The sequence below is a fragment of the Lissotriton helveticus genome, chromosome 9 (assembly GCF_964261635.1).
Source record: "Lissotriton helveticus chromosome 9, aLisHel1.1, whole genome shotgun sequence".
Classification (NCBI taxonomy): domain Eukaryota; kingdom Metazoa; phylum Chordata; class Amphibia; order Caudata; family Salamandridae; genus Lissotriton; species Lissotriton helveticus.
This window is the reverse complement of record NC_136070.1, coordinates 247,462,245-247,474,867: the sequence shown is the minus strand read 5'-3', so window position 1 is coordinate 247,474,867 and position 12,623 is coordinate 247,462,245. Positions and strand designations below refer to the sequence as shown.

The 12,623-nt window shown below is 45.3% G+C and overlaps 1 protein-coding gene across 16 annotated transcripts in view; it reads left to right on the top strand.

Annotated features, from left to right (window-relative positions):
• KTN1 (kinectin 1) overlaps positions 1–12,623 on the top strand; it is a 447,380-nt gene that overhangs the window by 378,812 nt on the left and 55,945 nt on the right. For all 16 annotated transcript variants that reach the window (XM_078659859.1, XM_078659855.1, XM_078659854.1 and 13 more), the window contains 3 exons: positions 5,269–5,358; positions 5,437–5,529; positions 10,683–10,754. In XM_078659859.1, coding sequence (XP_078515985.1) covers positions 5,269–5,358; positions 5,437–5,529; positions 10,683–10,754 — 255 coding nt within the window. The remainder of the gene's footprint in view (positions 1–5,268; positions 5,359–5,436; positions 5,530–10,682; positions 10,755–12,623) is intronic.

Here is a 12,623-nt window from a genome sequence, read left to right as displayed (position 1 = left end):
GAAGCGCGCAAGAAACCATCCTTTACCTTTCGCGGCCACTCTGTTGCTCTGTACCAGGACTTGTCCGCAATCACCCTTCAGAAACGCAAGGCATTTAAAATTGTGACTGATTTTTTGAGAGAGCATGAAACGTCCTGTACCTGGGGCCACCCCTTCCGCCTTATCTTTAAGTGGAATGGCACGATGCACCAGCTAAGATCACTGCGGGAGACCTGCGATGTCCTAGGGATCACCACGGAGGAAGATGATACCACCACGCCACGCCCAAGGCGTAACTCCAGGGACGGCTGGCAAAGAGTGTCGAGGAGGCGGGCGCCTACCACCCCCTTGCGACCAGACTCACCCACCATTAGAGCCAGCATGGCGAATGCTGTGTCCGAAGTGGCCAGAGACACAGCTCCTATCGATGATGTCGCGTTAACAGCGTAAAGAAGCTCCGGGGGAGAACTTCATAGCCTTACTGATATTGCGGGTTTGGGTCCGGGGTGGGGGGCTGTGGGAAGAAGACATTGGCTGGACGTCCATACAGGTAATTCACCACAGACTTGTCCACCGGGACATGCCTGGGACGACAAGTTGCTGGGGTTCCGGGGGTGCAAAGGGGGGGGAGGGAGAGAGGGGCTGGGAGGGGTGGGGAAGGGCGGTTCAGGGACAATTCATGGGGAGTTGGGGGGGGGGGGTGAGGGACAGGGTTGTCCAGTGCTTTTGATGCATCTACTTGGGCCTGACAGGGCACCTGCACGCTGCTTATCACAGGGCCACCCTACCCGGGTTCCGATTCAAAGCTTGCACTACGGTTACCCCTACAATAATATCAGTCCTTAAGGTAGTAACCCTTAATGTGAAAGGGTTGAATAATCCAGTCAAGAGGAGAGCAGTCTTGTCCCTGCTAGAAAGTACACAGGCGGATATCTGCCTCTTACAAGAGACGCACTTGCTAGCCCGTGACTGCCATAGGATGCGATCACACAAATTTACAACACAATTCTTTTCCTCCAACACCACCAAGACAGCGGGGGTGGCAATCCTGGTGTCCCGAACATTTAAAGGGGAGGTTTTACATAAGTTGGCAGAACGGAAAGGGCGACTTCTAGTGTACAGGGTTAAGTTAGGGGGTCTTGTGTTCACCATAGGATCGATATATAGCCCCAATGAGCATCAGGAGCGATTTTTTGACTTGCCATTGGTGGATGTTACAGCCACTTCAGATAGACACATTATCATAGGAGGGGACCTGAACATGGTTTTCGACTCATCACTAGACAGGTCAGCGCAGAGGCACCCGCAAACGGGAGAGATTTCGCAAGGGGGTAAATCCCAACTAAAGGACCTAGATCGTCACGATCTCTGGCGCCGCCTCCACCCCACCGACAGGGACTACTCTTATTACTCACATGCACATAAGACATATGCGAGATTGGACCACCTCTTGGTCACGGGGCCAGTCTGTGACCTAGCTACAGCATCTGAAATAGGGGTTCTCTCCTTATCTGACCATGCGCCTGTGACAGGCACCTTTTGCTTACCGCCGGTGTCCTCGGCGCGTGGGGTTTGGCGCCTCCAGGATACATTGCTGCATAAAAAACCGGTAGTGAAACACATCCTAGACTCGGTCCGCGATTTCCAAACCCACAATGATAATACCGACACCTCATTGGCGACGCAATGGGCAGCCTTAAAGGCGGTGCTCCGAGGAGAATTTATAGTGATATCGTCCGCGGAGAATAGAGAGCGCCAGCTCAAACGAGACGAGCTCACACACAAAGTGTGCGAGTTGGAGCAGGTACATCAGCGCACGGGAGCCCCTAGGGTATGGAGGCAACTTAAGGCTGCGAGGAAACTCTTGTCGGCCTTGGATATGGACAGAGCGGAGTATGCGGCGTTGCATCTGAAACATGCGTATTACACAGGGGGGGGGCAGATGCGGCCGGCTGCTCGCGAATAAACTCCGAGTGGCGCAGCAACGGCAATTGGTGAAGGAGCTTTTGGTCTCCGATGGCGAGACGGTTACGGAGGATGACTGCATAGCGGAGACCTTCCGTCAATATTATGCGAATTATATGCCAGTGAACCCCCGTCACCACATGCGGAGGCTAGCTATCTGGACTCGGTCACCCTCCCTCCCTTGGCTCCGGAGCAAGCAGAATACCTGGAAAGGGACATTCGAGTTGAAGAGGTAATTACAGCCATCTCTAAACTTAAACATGGGAAAGCTCCGGGCCCGGATGGCTACACATCGCTTTTCTATAAAACGTTTTGCTCCGTGCTGGCCCCTGTCCTTACCCGGTTCTTTAACTCCTTCTCCACCCCGGGAGCTATCCCACCTGATCTACTCCAGGCGACTGTGTCGGTCATCCCTAAACCAGGGAAGGACCGGGCTCATTGCAGCTCGTACAGACAGATCTCTCTCCTGAACATTGATCTCAATCCGTACACTGGGATCCTTGCGACTCGGCTGGCACTTCATTTGCCGGGACTGGTCGACCCGGACCAGGCAGGATTTGTCCCAGGGAGGCAAACAGTGGACAACACCAAGAGAGTGGTGCACGTCCTAGAGAAAGCCTCCCGGATCCCTGGGGAAAGAATGCTGTTAGCTGTAGACGCAGAGAAAGCGTTCGACCGGGTGCACTGGCCTTACCTGGAGCGGGTCCTGGCGAAGGTGGGCATTGGGGGGAAATTCCGCACCCTAGTGTTCAATTGCTATAGATTCCCATCGGCAGTAGTGCGGGTGAACGGTTGCAGCTCCCGGAGGTTCTCCATAGAGAGAGGCACCAGGCAAGGGTGCCCATTATCCCCATTGCTATTTGCTTTATATATGGAACCTCTGGCCCAAAGGATATGTCAGAACCCGAACGCGACGGGAGTGAAGATGGGGAGATATGCCCACACGATTAGCCTTTACGCGGATGACGTTATACTGACGCTAGCAGGCCCGAGGGGGGCACTCCCGGCATGTGTTACGGAGCTGGAAGCTTTCTCGTCGGTCGCGGGATTCAAAATGAATATGGGGAAATCCGTAGCCCTTGATATCTCGTTGAATGCTGCCACGAGAACTGAACTCCAGAACCTCTTCCCCGTGCACTGGTCCTCGGATCTTGTACCTTATTTGGGCATCCTTTTGGCGCCCACCTTGCCTGCTATGGTGACCGCCAACTACACGGCCTTAGGGAAGAAAATTAAGGAGGAACTGGGACGCTGGAACAAAGGCACTCTGTCCTGGCTAGGCAGGATAGCAGCAATTAAGATGACGATCCAGCCGCAGGTTCTATTACTGTTCCGGGCCCTACCGCTTCAACCTCCCAAGGGGTGGATTCAACAGACGCAGGCGGATCTTGCACGCTTTATTTGGCAGGGCCGCAAGCCTAGGCTGAAGAGGGCTCTCACTACGCTAGCCCCTGAGGCAGGGGGTCTGGGTATACCAGATTTGCGCAAGTATTTTCAAGCGGCACAACTGCGATATCTCGTGGAGTGGAGCAGATGGGAGTCAGATAAACACTGGCTCTTCCAAGACCAGGCGGTAGCGGGCCGACCTCTACAGGAGGTACCCTTTCTGCGCAGGGTGCACCGCCCCCCCCCCCTACCTTATGAGAAGTGGCTTGTGACACGCACTTCAGATGCGAAACTGATCTCGGACCTCTACAAATTTTTGCAGCCTCCTTCCTCTCATATTTACAACCTGGGCATGGTGCGTTGGGAACGGGAGCTGGGAAGGACATTAAGCCATACAGAGTGGGACCGGATTTCATATCGAGCGCGACATTCCGCATATCACACGGGGCTCACCGAAACATTTACACATGTGTTATGGGATTGCCCCTTGCTACGCCCCTACTGGAAAGAGATATTAGACGAGATTGGCACACACTTGACTTTGAACTGCCACGCTTCCCCGCGTATATACTGCTGGGCTTGCCCAACCGGCTGATGTATCCCCTAAAGTCCCGAAATGGCAGACAGATAGCAATAGCGCTGGGATCGGCTATTCAAAATATTCTCATACACTGGCGCACCACTACGCTCCCCTCCATCACGGGTTGGCAGCATAGATTATGGCATGTCCTGGGCATGGAAAAGTTATCACTCACAGTAGCGGGGGAGGTGGAGCAGTTTCACGACCTGTTGCAACCGTTTCATTCACTGCTGGTTACGGAATTTAGGGAACTCACGTGTCCACAATATCTTCGACTCTTGAGACTGACGTCGCCTGCAGATTTGACTGCTGGATGAGGCTTAGCATGGGATTAACCGGAGGGGGGAAGCGGAGAGGGAGAAGTGAAGCGGGGGGCACACTTGGCACTGGACGAGGGAAGGAAGGGAGGGGATAGAAGGGGTAAGAGGGGTGGGGGAAGTTTTGTAAGGGGGTTGTTTATTTGTGTATTATTGTCGCTGTATGCGCATCAAGCGACGAACCCGGATGGACACATAAGCTGCAGAGATTTTACGCACTAATGCGCTCCTGACTGGCTGTATTATCACACGCATCCTTTGCGACCACTGTTTTCTTGCTTTTGTAAATGTCTTAATAAAATGCTTTAAACCTAAAAGAAATACCCCTATTTATCTCATGTTTAACCCATTGGAATCCCATAAAGAGCTTGTTTGGGTAGATGATTAATGGCCACATATTCTTTCAGCCCTTAGACAAGAGTCTTCTATTTATTGTCTGCTTTCTCTCAGCCCTTCACCTTGCACTAAAATGAAGAACCCTTAACAAATCGAGCATCCACACCATGCACTTACCATTGAGAAGTTTTGGTATCCCATAAGCGTGTGAATATAAAATCCCAATCCTTATTCCCCGTACAGCTTGGATTTATCAAACAGATTATTTAGACTTAGACTCATAACATTAGAATGTACATAACCAAGGCACACTGTACAACCTGTAAACAGTGGGATCATCTCCTAGTCTTCCCAGAGTAATAACATTTCCAAAAGCTGCAGTCACAAATTAATCTTCAGACTCAGAGTATTTCTTTAAAAAAAAAAACTCTTGGCGTCAGTGTTAGGATGGCAAAAATTGTCCTTTCTCACATATGCTGTCCCCTGCCTCTGCAAAACAGGAACATTATCCTTTTAAGCGGGTGCCTAAGTGATGGGGTCGAGCTAACAGATATTTAATTTTTATTTTATCTGATTGAACTGTCTGCATTGAGAAGCATTGATTTGTATGGCATGCCCATCATTGCCTTAATATCTGCTTCATTGAGACCATTCTACATATGTGATGTACAATGCATTAACAAATGTGTTGTCTTTTTCATGTAGGTGATGGAGCAGAGGCTGAAAGAAGCTGAGGAAGTACATGTGTTACTACAGCTTGAAAGTGAAAAATACAAGTCTGTGTTGGCAGAAACGGTACCACTTGACAATTGCTCATATTGATTTATTTCAAACCTATTTTATCTATTATTAAACTCTAATCATTTTTTGTAGGAGGGCATTTTGCAGAGGCTACAGAGTAGTGTTGAAGAGGAAGAGGGCAGGTGGAAGATAAAACTTGAAGAAACCCAGAAGGAATTACTAGATGTATGTATTGTAAGAACAGCTCTTTGTGGTCTGATGTTCGTTATGTGGGAAAGTTCAGTTTATTTTTCCATTTAAATTTTTTTTTTTTTTTAAATCATTTCAAATGTAGAATGTTCTATTTAAACAATAGTAAGCCACTGCTTGTTATGTTTAAAATACCACGAGGCTCGGGTATACGCAATGTTTTCTATGAACCTTGATGGAGACTATCTGGAATAAAGTCAGACTACTGTTAATTTTTCAAATTATTTCCATCTCCTCAGAAACTCTGCTTAGAGATGATCAAAATAATGATTTGTGGATGCTGCTTGTTGGCCAGTGATTGCCTTTCAATCATCTGATATTACTGTACCGTATACTCCTCTTCGATTTCGTATCAATGGCTCAGACTCGCACAGTTTTTCCCTCTGTTTTGCATAATGTGAAATTGTTAATTCTAGCCCATTATGACCTTTTGAAGAGTGATGAACGTCATCTCCAATCCCAGAGGTTTCTGTTTAATCAGATTAAGATCTACAATGTCAGCAGTTTTTTTAATGTTTTTTATGTGTGAATTTGATGTTAGCCACAGCCTACGATGCTTCAAGTTTTACAATACTATAAGGCACAAACGTGTGCAATTTAGATTTTATCAAAACTGGCACAATATACATGTCCCACAACAGTGACCTGTGAATTGTGGAGAAAGCACAGGGCCAGACATGTGACTGCATCTTCATTGCCAGCATGCCCCATGGATGTCCTTCAATAGACAGCAGGCCTCCTTCCATGGGCCTGCAATGTCCAAAAGGCTGGAGACTGCCTTTAGTGGACCTATCCTAATAGTTCCCTAAACAGTGGACCAATTAATTGTTTTGCGATCGAACTACAGACTGCTTTAGCTGTCTTTCACAGTCCGCATTCCATACAATACTACTAAGAGTGGACTTCGAGTCAGTCCCTTGCTGATGATTGGATCTTTCTGGTCTATCTCAGTTCCCTGCTTTTTTTTGGATGGCTTTCTTCCCTAATCGTCTGTTTGTCCACTTCTGAAGATTTCTTCTTTACAATAGTTTTGTTATACTGAGTTGTATACCATCCCCTACTGATTCACAATTTTCTTTGTCCTGTTTCTTCCTCTGGCTCTTTTGCATATTGTGTATGCTTGCACTCCATCCTATGTGTCCCCTGACCTCATACACCCATATTTCTCATCTCACCCTCCGTCCTCATACAGTGCTCTTTCTCTGTGTGCATTCTTTTTCGCCTCCCTCGCCGTTCCCCTTACCCACGTTGGTTTCTCTATAGGAGAGTGGAGATATGCTTGAATCCTCTGTGGTGCACAAAGCACCAGAAGGTTGGTGATGCCCTAACTGATGTCCCACAGCACTTTACTGTGCCTTTCAAAATGACCACTGCTTTGCATAACGCAACATGAAAACATGTTCGAGGCATGTGAGTTGTAGATCACATACTTTGCATAAGCCTGCCATCTAGTGTTGGGTCTGGATGTTTGCACTTTGTTTTTCTTCGAAAAAGTCTTTGCCAGTCACGAGGCAGGTGACTCCTCCTTTCGGTGATAGTGTGCATGGGCATTGACTCCATTGTTAGATGGTTTTTTTCTGCCATTCGGTTTGGACGTGAATTGCTGCGCTCCGGTTCAACACCGATTGGCGGGATCCCCTCGGCGTGCAATTCACAACCCTCAACGGTATTGTTTTCTCTATTGCATTGCCCATTCTCCACGTATTGTTTCCATTCAAAGTCTTTGATCGGAAGATTTGTGAAGGGCCGTTGAGCCTACCCGCGTCTGGCCCACTAGCAGTCGATGGAACGGACTCCATAGAAATTCTGTCACGGGTGGCGTGCTAAGTTTCCACGCACCAACTTGCACGAAGTGTGCAACTTGTGTCTATCCCCGGAACACGACTAACAGGACTGCGACACGTACCGATCATTTCGATCCAAGATGACTCTCCGTGACCGTCGGGCTCAACATCACAAAATTATTCAACAAAGCGGCTCCTCACCGGACATCTTCATGGAAGAGTACGACCTGGAAGAATTCCACGCACAAGGAGCCGAAGAAGAGTAAGAACACATCTCTGTGTCTGAAGCCTACTCTGACACGGAAGAGCAAGTAATACCAGGTCAGCGTACAGTGAGTACTGACACTCCCCTGCCCCAATACTTACCGAAGGAAAAGGCGCCAGTCCTTCCTCTGCCCTCAGGCCAAGGTTGGCACAGAGAAAAGGTTTCGAACGACTCGCCCCCCTGCTCGGCACCGAAACATTCAGACAAGCCTTCTGGCTAGGGATCGAGTTGGCCCCGATCGGGCACCGATCCAAAATCTTCAGCATCGAAATTCAAGCATGTACTAGTAACAATCCCTTCGGCACAGAAAACCAAATCTTCGGATCCGAAGCTGAAACCTTCGACAATTCCTGCGCCAAAAACCAAACCCCCTCCTTTTCCATATAAAGAGCCTTGTTTCGACGTTCCGCCTTATAAAATGGACCCGAAACAAAAGGAACTGTCCATCAATCCAGACACTGGACATATTCATGTGAAATTACCAACTAAAAGGAAACCAGAATTACTAGAGGAATACCACATTCCACTTAAAATAAAGAATGTGGGTACTAATCCTTCTTCTCATCCTATTACACCTCCTTTACCCATTGACCCAAATGTATTAATTACACCCACAAATTCTCCACAACCACAGTCACCTGATCACCAAGATGCTGGGAATGGGGATATACCTCCGGATATTCTTCCTGATCCATGGGATGATTACAATACAAATCCTAATACTGATAACAAACTGGATCTATACCCCTCCAAACCCCCCACCAGATGACAATATAGGATACATAGAACTACTAAATACGGCTGCTGAGTATTACGGGGTTCAACTTCATAAGGAGGCCCTTGAAGAGGATTTTCTCTTTGAGACTTTAAGTTCCTGCCAAAGAGCAACACAAACACTACCTATGCTCAAAAGAATGCTTAAACACACAGACAAGATCTTTAAAGACCGTGTGCGTGGAAGGATTGTCGCGCCCTGAGTGGACAAGAAGTATGAGGTGGCACCTACTGACCCTATCTACATCAAGGGCCAAGTTCCATTAGACTCCATGGTAGTATCTAACGCTCACTAAAAAGCAAACTCACAGACCACAGGAGATACTCCTCCTCCTGATAAGGAGTCGAAACTCATAGATGCCTCTGTCAAAAGAGTAGCTGCGCAACCAGGCAATCACTGGTGAATTGCAAATACCCAAGCTCTTTTAACTCCCTATGACAGGGCTCATTATGACAAGCTAGAAAAATTTATACAATTACTGACAGATGATCATAGGACTAAAGCTAGTGAATTAATTCAAGAAGAAAAAAATAATTTCCAACACATCCATTAGATGCTCTTTAGACGCAGCTGACACCGCAGCTTGCGCAGTGAAACCTTTATTTTAAATCAGCCCTTTGATAAAGAGCACCTCTATGGTCCTACAGTAGATACTTCTTTAGAGAAGATACAGAGGTCGTGAAATCCGTGGGGGATTTGCAGCTTCCTTCCAATCGGGGCTCCTTTCGCTACTCCTTTTACAGGGGGGCTCAAAGAACATATCAGAAAATCCCTCCTCCTCTTACAAATGCAATAATCAGTCACCCTCTTCAAGAGGTTTCTTTAGAGGTGGATTTATAGGTAATAACGCACTTAGCAGCATGCAGAAACAATGCCATGATGGCTTGTGGATCCAGTCTGGTGCTGGGGAATATTCCAGTAGAGAGAAATCTGCAGTTGAAGAACATTACCAAATGCAAATATTTTGTTCCATCAGCTGTTTTAGGCTTTTTGTTTTGCTTTCCTCATCAGCCCTCTTTTTTCAAGTCACCTGTCGTGATGCTTTTCATACTGCACCCTTGCATATATTTCACCCTACCGCCTACATTATGGCACAGTGGAATCTAAATTTGGTACTTAACTTTTTAATGTATGCTCCCTTCGATCATGTGCATAGTTGTACCCTGAGGCTCTTGACTCTGAACAGTGTGTTTGTCATTGTCTGAGTGTCGAGTGATTGATTCACTACCATTGTTGCTCCCCCAAGCTGATTCTTCAGGCTCGTCCAATCTTTCTTATGAAAATTGTGTCATGGTGATGTGATGTGGAACAGTCCATCATATTCTCGCATTCTTCTTTCCACCATATACTTTTAAGTAGGATAAAAGGCTGCAACAGTTGGATCTTGAGTGGGCCCATTAATGCGATTAAGAAGTACAAGGTGGACGGATTAGCTCATAGTCCGATTCGCTGTTGCGTAGAAAGGAATGGTACTGCAAAAACAGATCTTGTCACTATGGATTTCTTTTTGCGGGGGGGTGTGGGGGGAGGAAATGATCCTCCTGAAGTGTTGAGGAACATTTGATCAGGTAAAAAGGCTACTACTATGACCCTGGCTCGGGAAGTTTGCCTTTTGGATGTCTGCCAAGGTGCCACATGGGCATTTGTTCATGCATTCACCAAGCACAAGGCTCTTAGTTTACTGGGAGAACCATTTTACCCAATTGGTCCTGTAGGATTTACTGCTGTAAATCCAGTTCCTTAGGATCACCGCCTAAAGTCCTATTGCGTGTGGTATTGATTCATAAGGTGTGTCACCCTACTCCCCATCCATCATCCTCTCCGTTGTGTGGTATAGCCTTTTCAGAAACATGTAGGTACCATGCTCGTTTACAAACCATCTCTGTATTCTCAATTTGTCAGTCCTGCTCCATACTCGAGGTGTGAAAAATGTAATTGAGTGAATTGACGCCAAAGCTTGGTGGGACCTCTATATACAATCACATTGCCATTATGAAAGACTAAGGCCAATGTGAATAGGAGCTATAACATAGAGTTTTCTAGAGTTACAAGGTGAGGAATGTGTGGTTGAAGTTTCAACCAGACAGAGCATTACCAAAGGCAACTAACTGTTATGCCCAATTGTACAAGACTGGGTAGTAATATTGAGTTGTGGATATTCTTGTGCCACCTTTTTGGGGAATTTTACCTTTTTGCAAATAATACCTATGGCTTGAGAATTGGGTTTATCAAGTTGCTACCATTTCTTCATAACCTCTTTGTATGTGTTGGTAAGTTTACCAATATCTTTTGCTAACAATTGCAGGTGAACTCCTTGGTTAATTCTTTAAAGCAGGAAATTGCAAGTTTAAAGACTGAAAACAAGAACATTGAAAATGTAAGTCTTGATTACTTCCATCTGTATTAATTTTATATTTCAAAGACATTGTGAATTATTGACTTGCTTAGCTAGTGGTGCAGGTTTTTCCAAACTTAATGTGTGAGGAAGCCCCTCCTTATTCTCATTGAAAATACCTCAGTATTAATGACTGTCCACCAATTGTGATGTCTGAATCCTACCATGACATGGTGTCAGTAAAACACAGGACCACTGGTATATAAAGTATTGTGATTGATGTTATCTCAGATTATTTATCTTGGAAAACCCTGAAACCTTTTACATGATCAAGGAATGCCACTTAAAATGTCAGTGTTTTGCAAGATACTGAGTGGATGTGATTTTACACCAGCGCATAACTGGCGAAGTCTTGCCCGAACACTTTAGCTCCCTTTTCCAAACCAGGTTTAGGAAGGCAAGAATAGACTAGGATCTGCAGCGCCTTAAATAGTCGCATAAGTTTTAATTCTATTTAGATTATTTTCTTACTTTGATTTTACTTTTTTTTCTCTTTAGTAACAAAATGCATTCATATTTTAAGATTTTCAGCAAATGCAGAAATTTAAAATAATGACTGACACCCATGACCGCTTTATGGGAATTTGATGTTTAGTATGATTGACAATTATCTAATAATATTTTGAGTTCTGTTGCACTCCTGTGAATAATAATGTTAGTATCCGAGTCTGCAAAATTTCGGGCTTGCCACTTCGCTTTGTACTATGTCCAAGAACACTCTGCTATGTATAATATTGCTTCTCTCAATACTTTGAGAAGTGTCCCGATGTGCACTGCTTCTTCATAATCTTTTCAGGCTGGTTGCTTAAATAAATACTTTAAACCATCTCTTCTGGTTTTTTCACTTCTTTATTTTCATTGAAATGTGTTCAAACTCACTGTTATTCAAATAAAATGCTTCCAATTTTCTCCATATTTATTAACTCATAAAACATACATGTATTCTCAATATATTCTTTGATCATACAAATATGAACAGTCACCCTAATGCATTTCGGGCCTGTTAGGTTCTTCGTGAGGGGGAAATTGGCTGAAAATAATGATACAATTATGTAATCAAATGTTTGTAAACAAACCATAATGATTCATAATGGTGACTGAAAAGTTAATACCCGAGTTTTAGTATAATTTTTGTAATTTTGCACCTCATTTACATGGCTCTAGCATTAACTTTTTAGTCACCTAGCTGACCCAAAATGAATTGGACCAAGCTCCTTGTCCACCTCATAAGTGCCTCGTGAGTGCTCTGTATACCCAGTCGTATAAGTAATGTCAAGTGCTCTATCCATGCTCATTCTGATACTAAACACTCAAGATTATGCAGAATGTTCCCCATCCTAGAGTGCACCAGTTGGTGGCTACGATTTGTTGCATTTCTTCCCAGTTGAAGGTACAGTATTTCAGCTTTTTCTCCTTTAATGTTTTTTATACACCTGCTGTAAACTACTTATTTTTCTCTCCACCTGATCACCCTGTCCTCTTCTTCTCTGCCTCTCAAGAATCCTTAATTTGCTCTTTTGGTTTTTACATTCTGCATCGTACCTCCCTTTTTTTAATAGGTTGCCCTGTAAATTCCTTCGGTGGAGCCTTATTAAACTTACTGCGTTCTATTTTTATACAATTTACAACTGCAATGATTACATTCTCATACCTTTCACTACCTATACATCTTTTCATTTTTGGCTGTTCTGCTTCCCACTGTACCTGAAGACCTTCAAGCAGTTCCATCTCTCTCTCTCTCTCTCTCTCTCTCTCTCTCTCCATTCTAGTTGATATCCGTATGCACAGTAAACGTCTGTTTTTACAGTCTTATCCTGATCCTCTCAATCTCCAGCTGTAAACAAGCTCGCA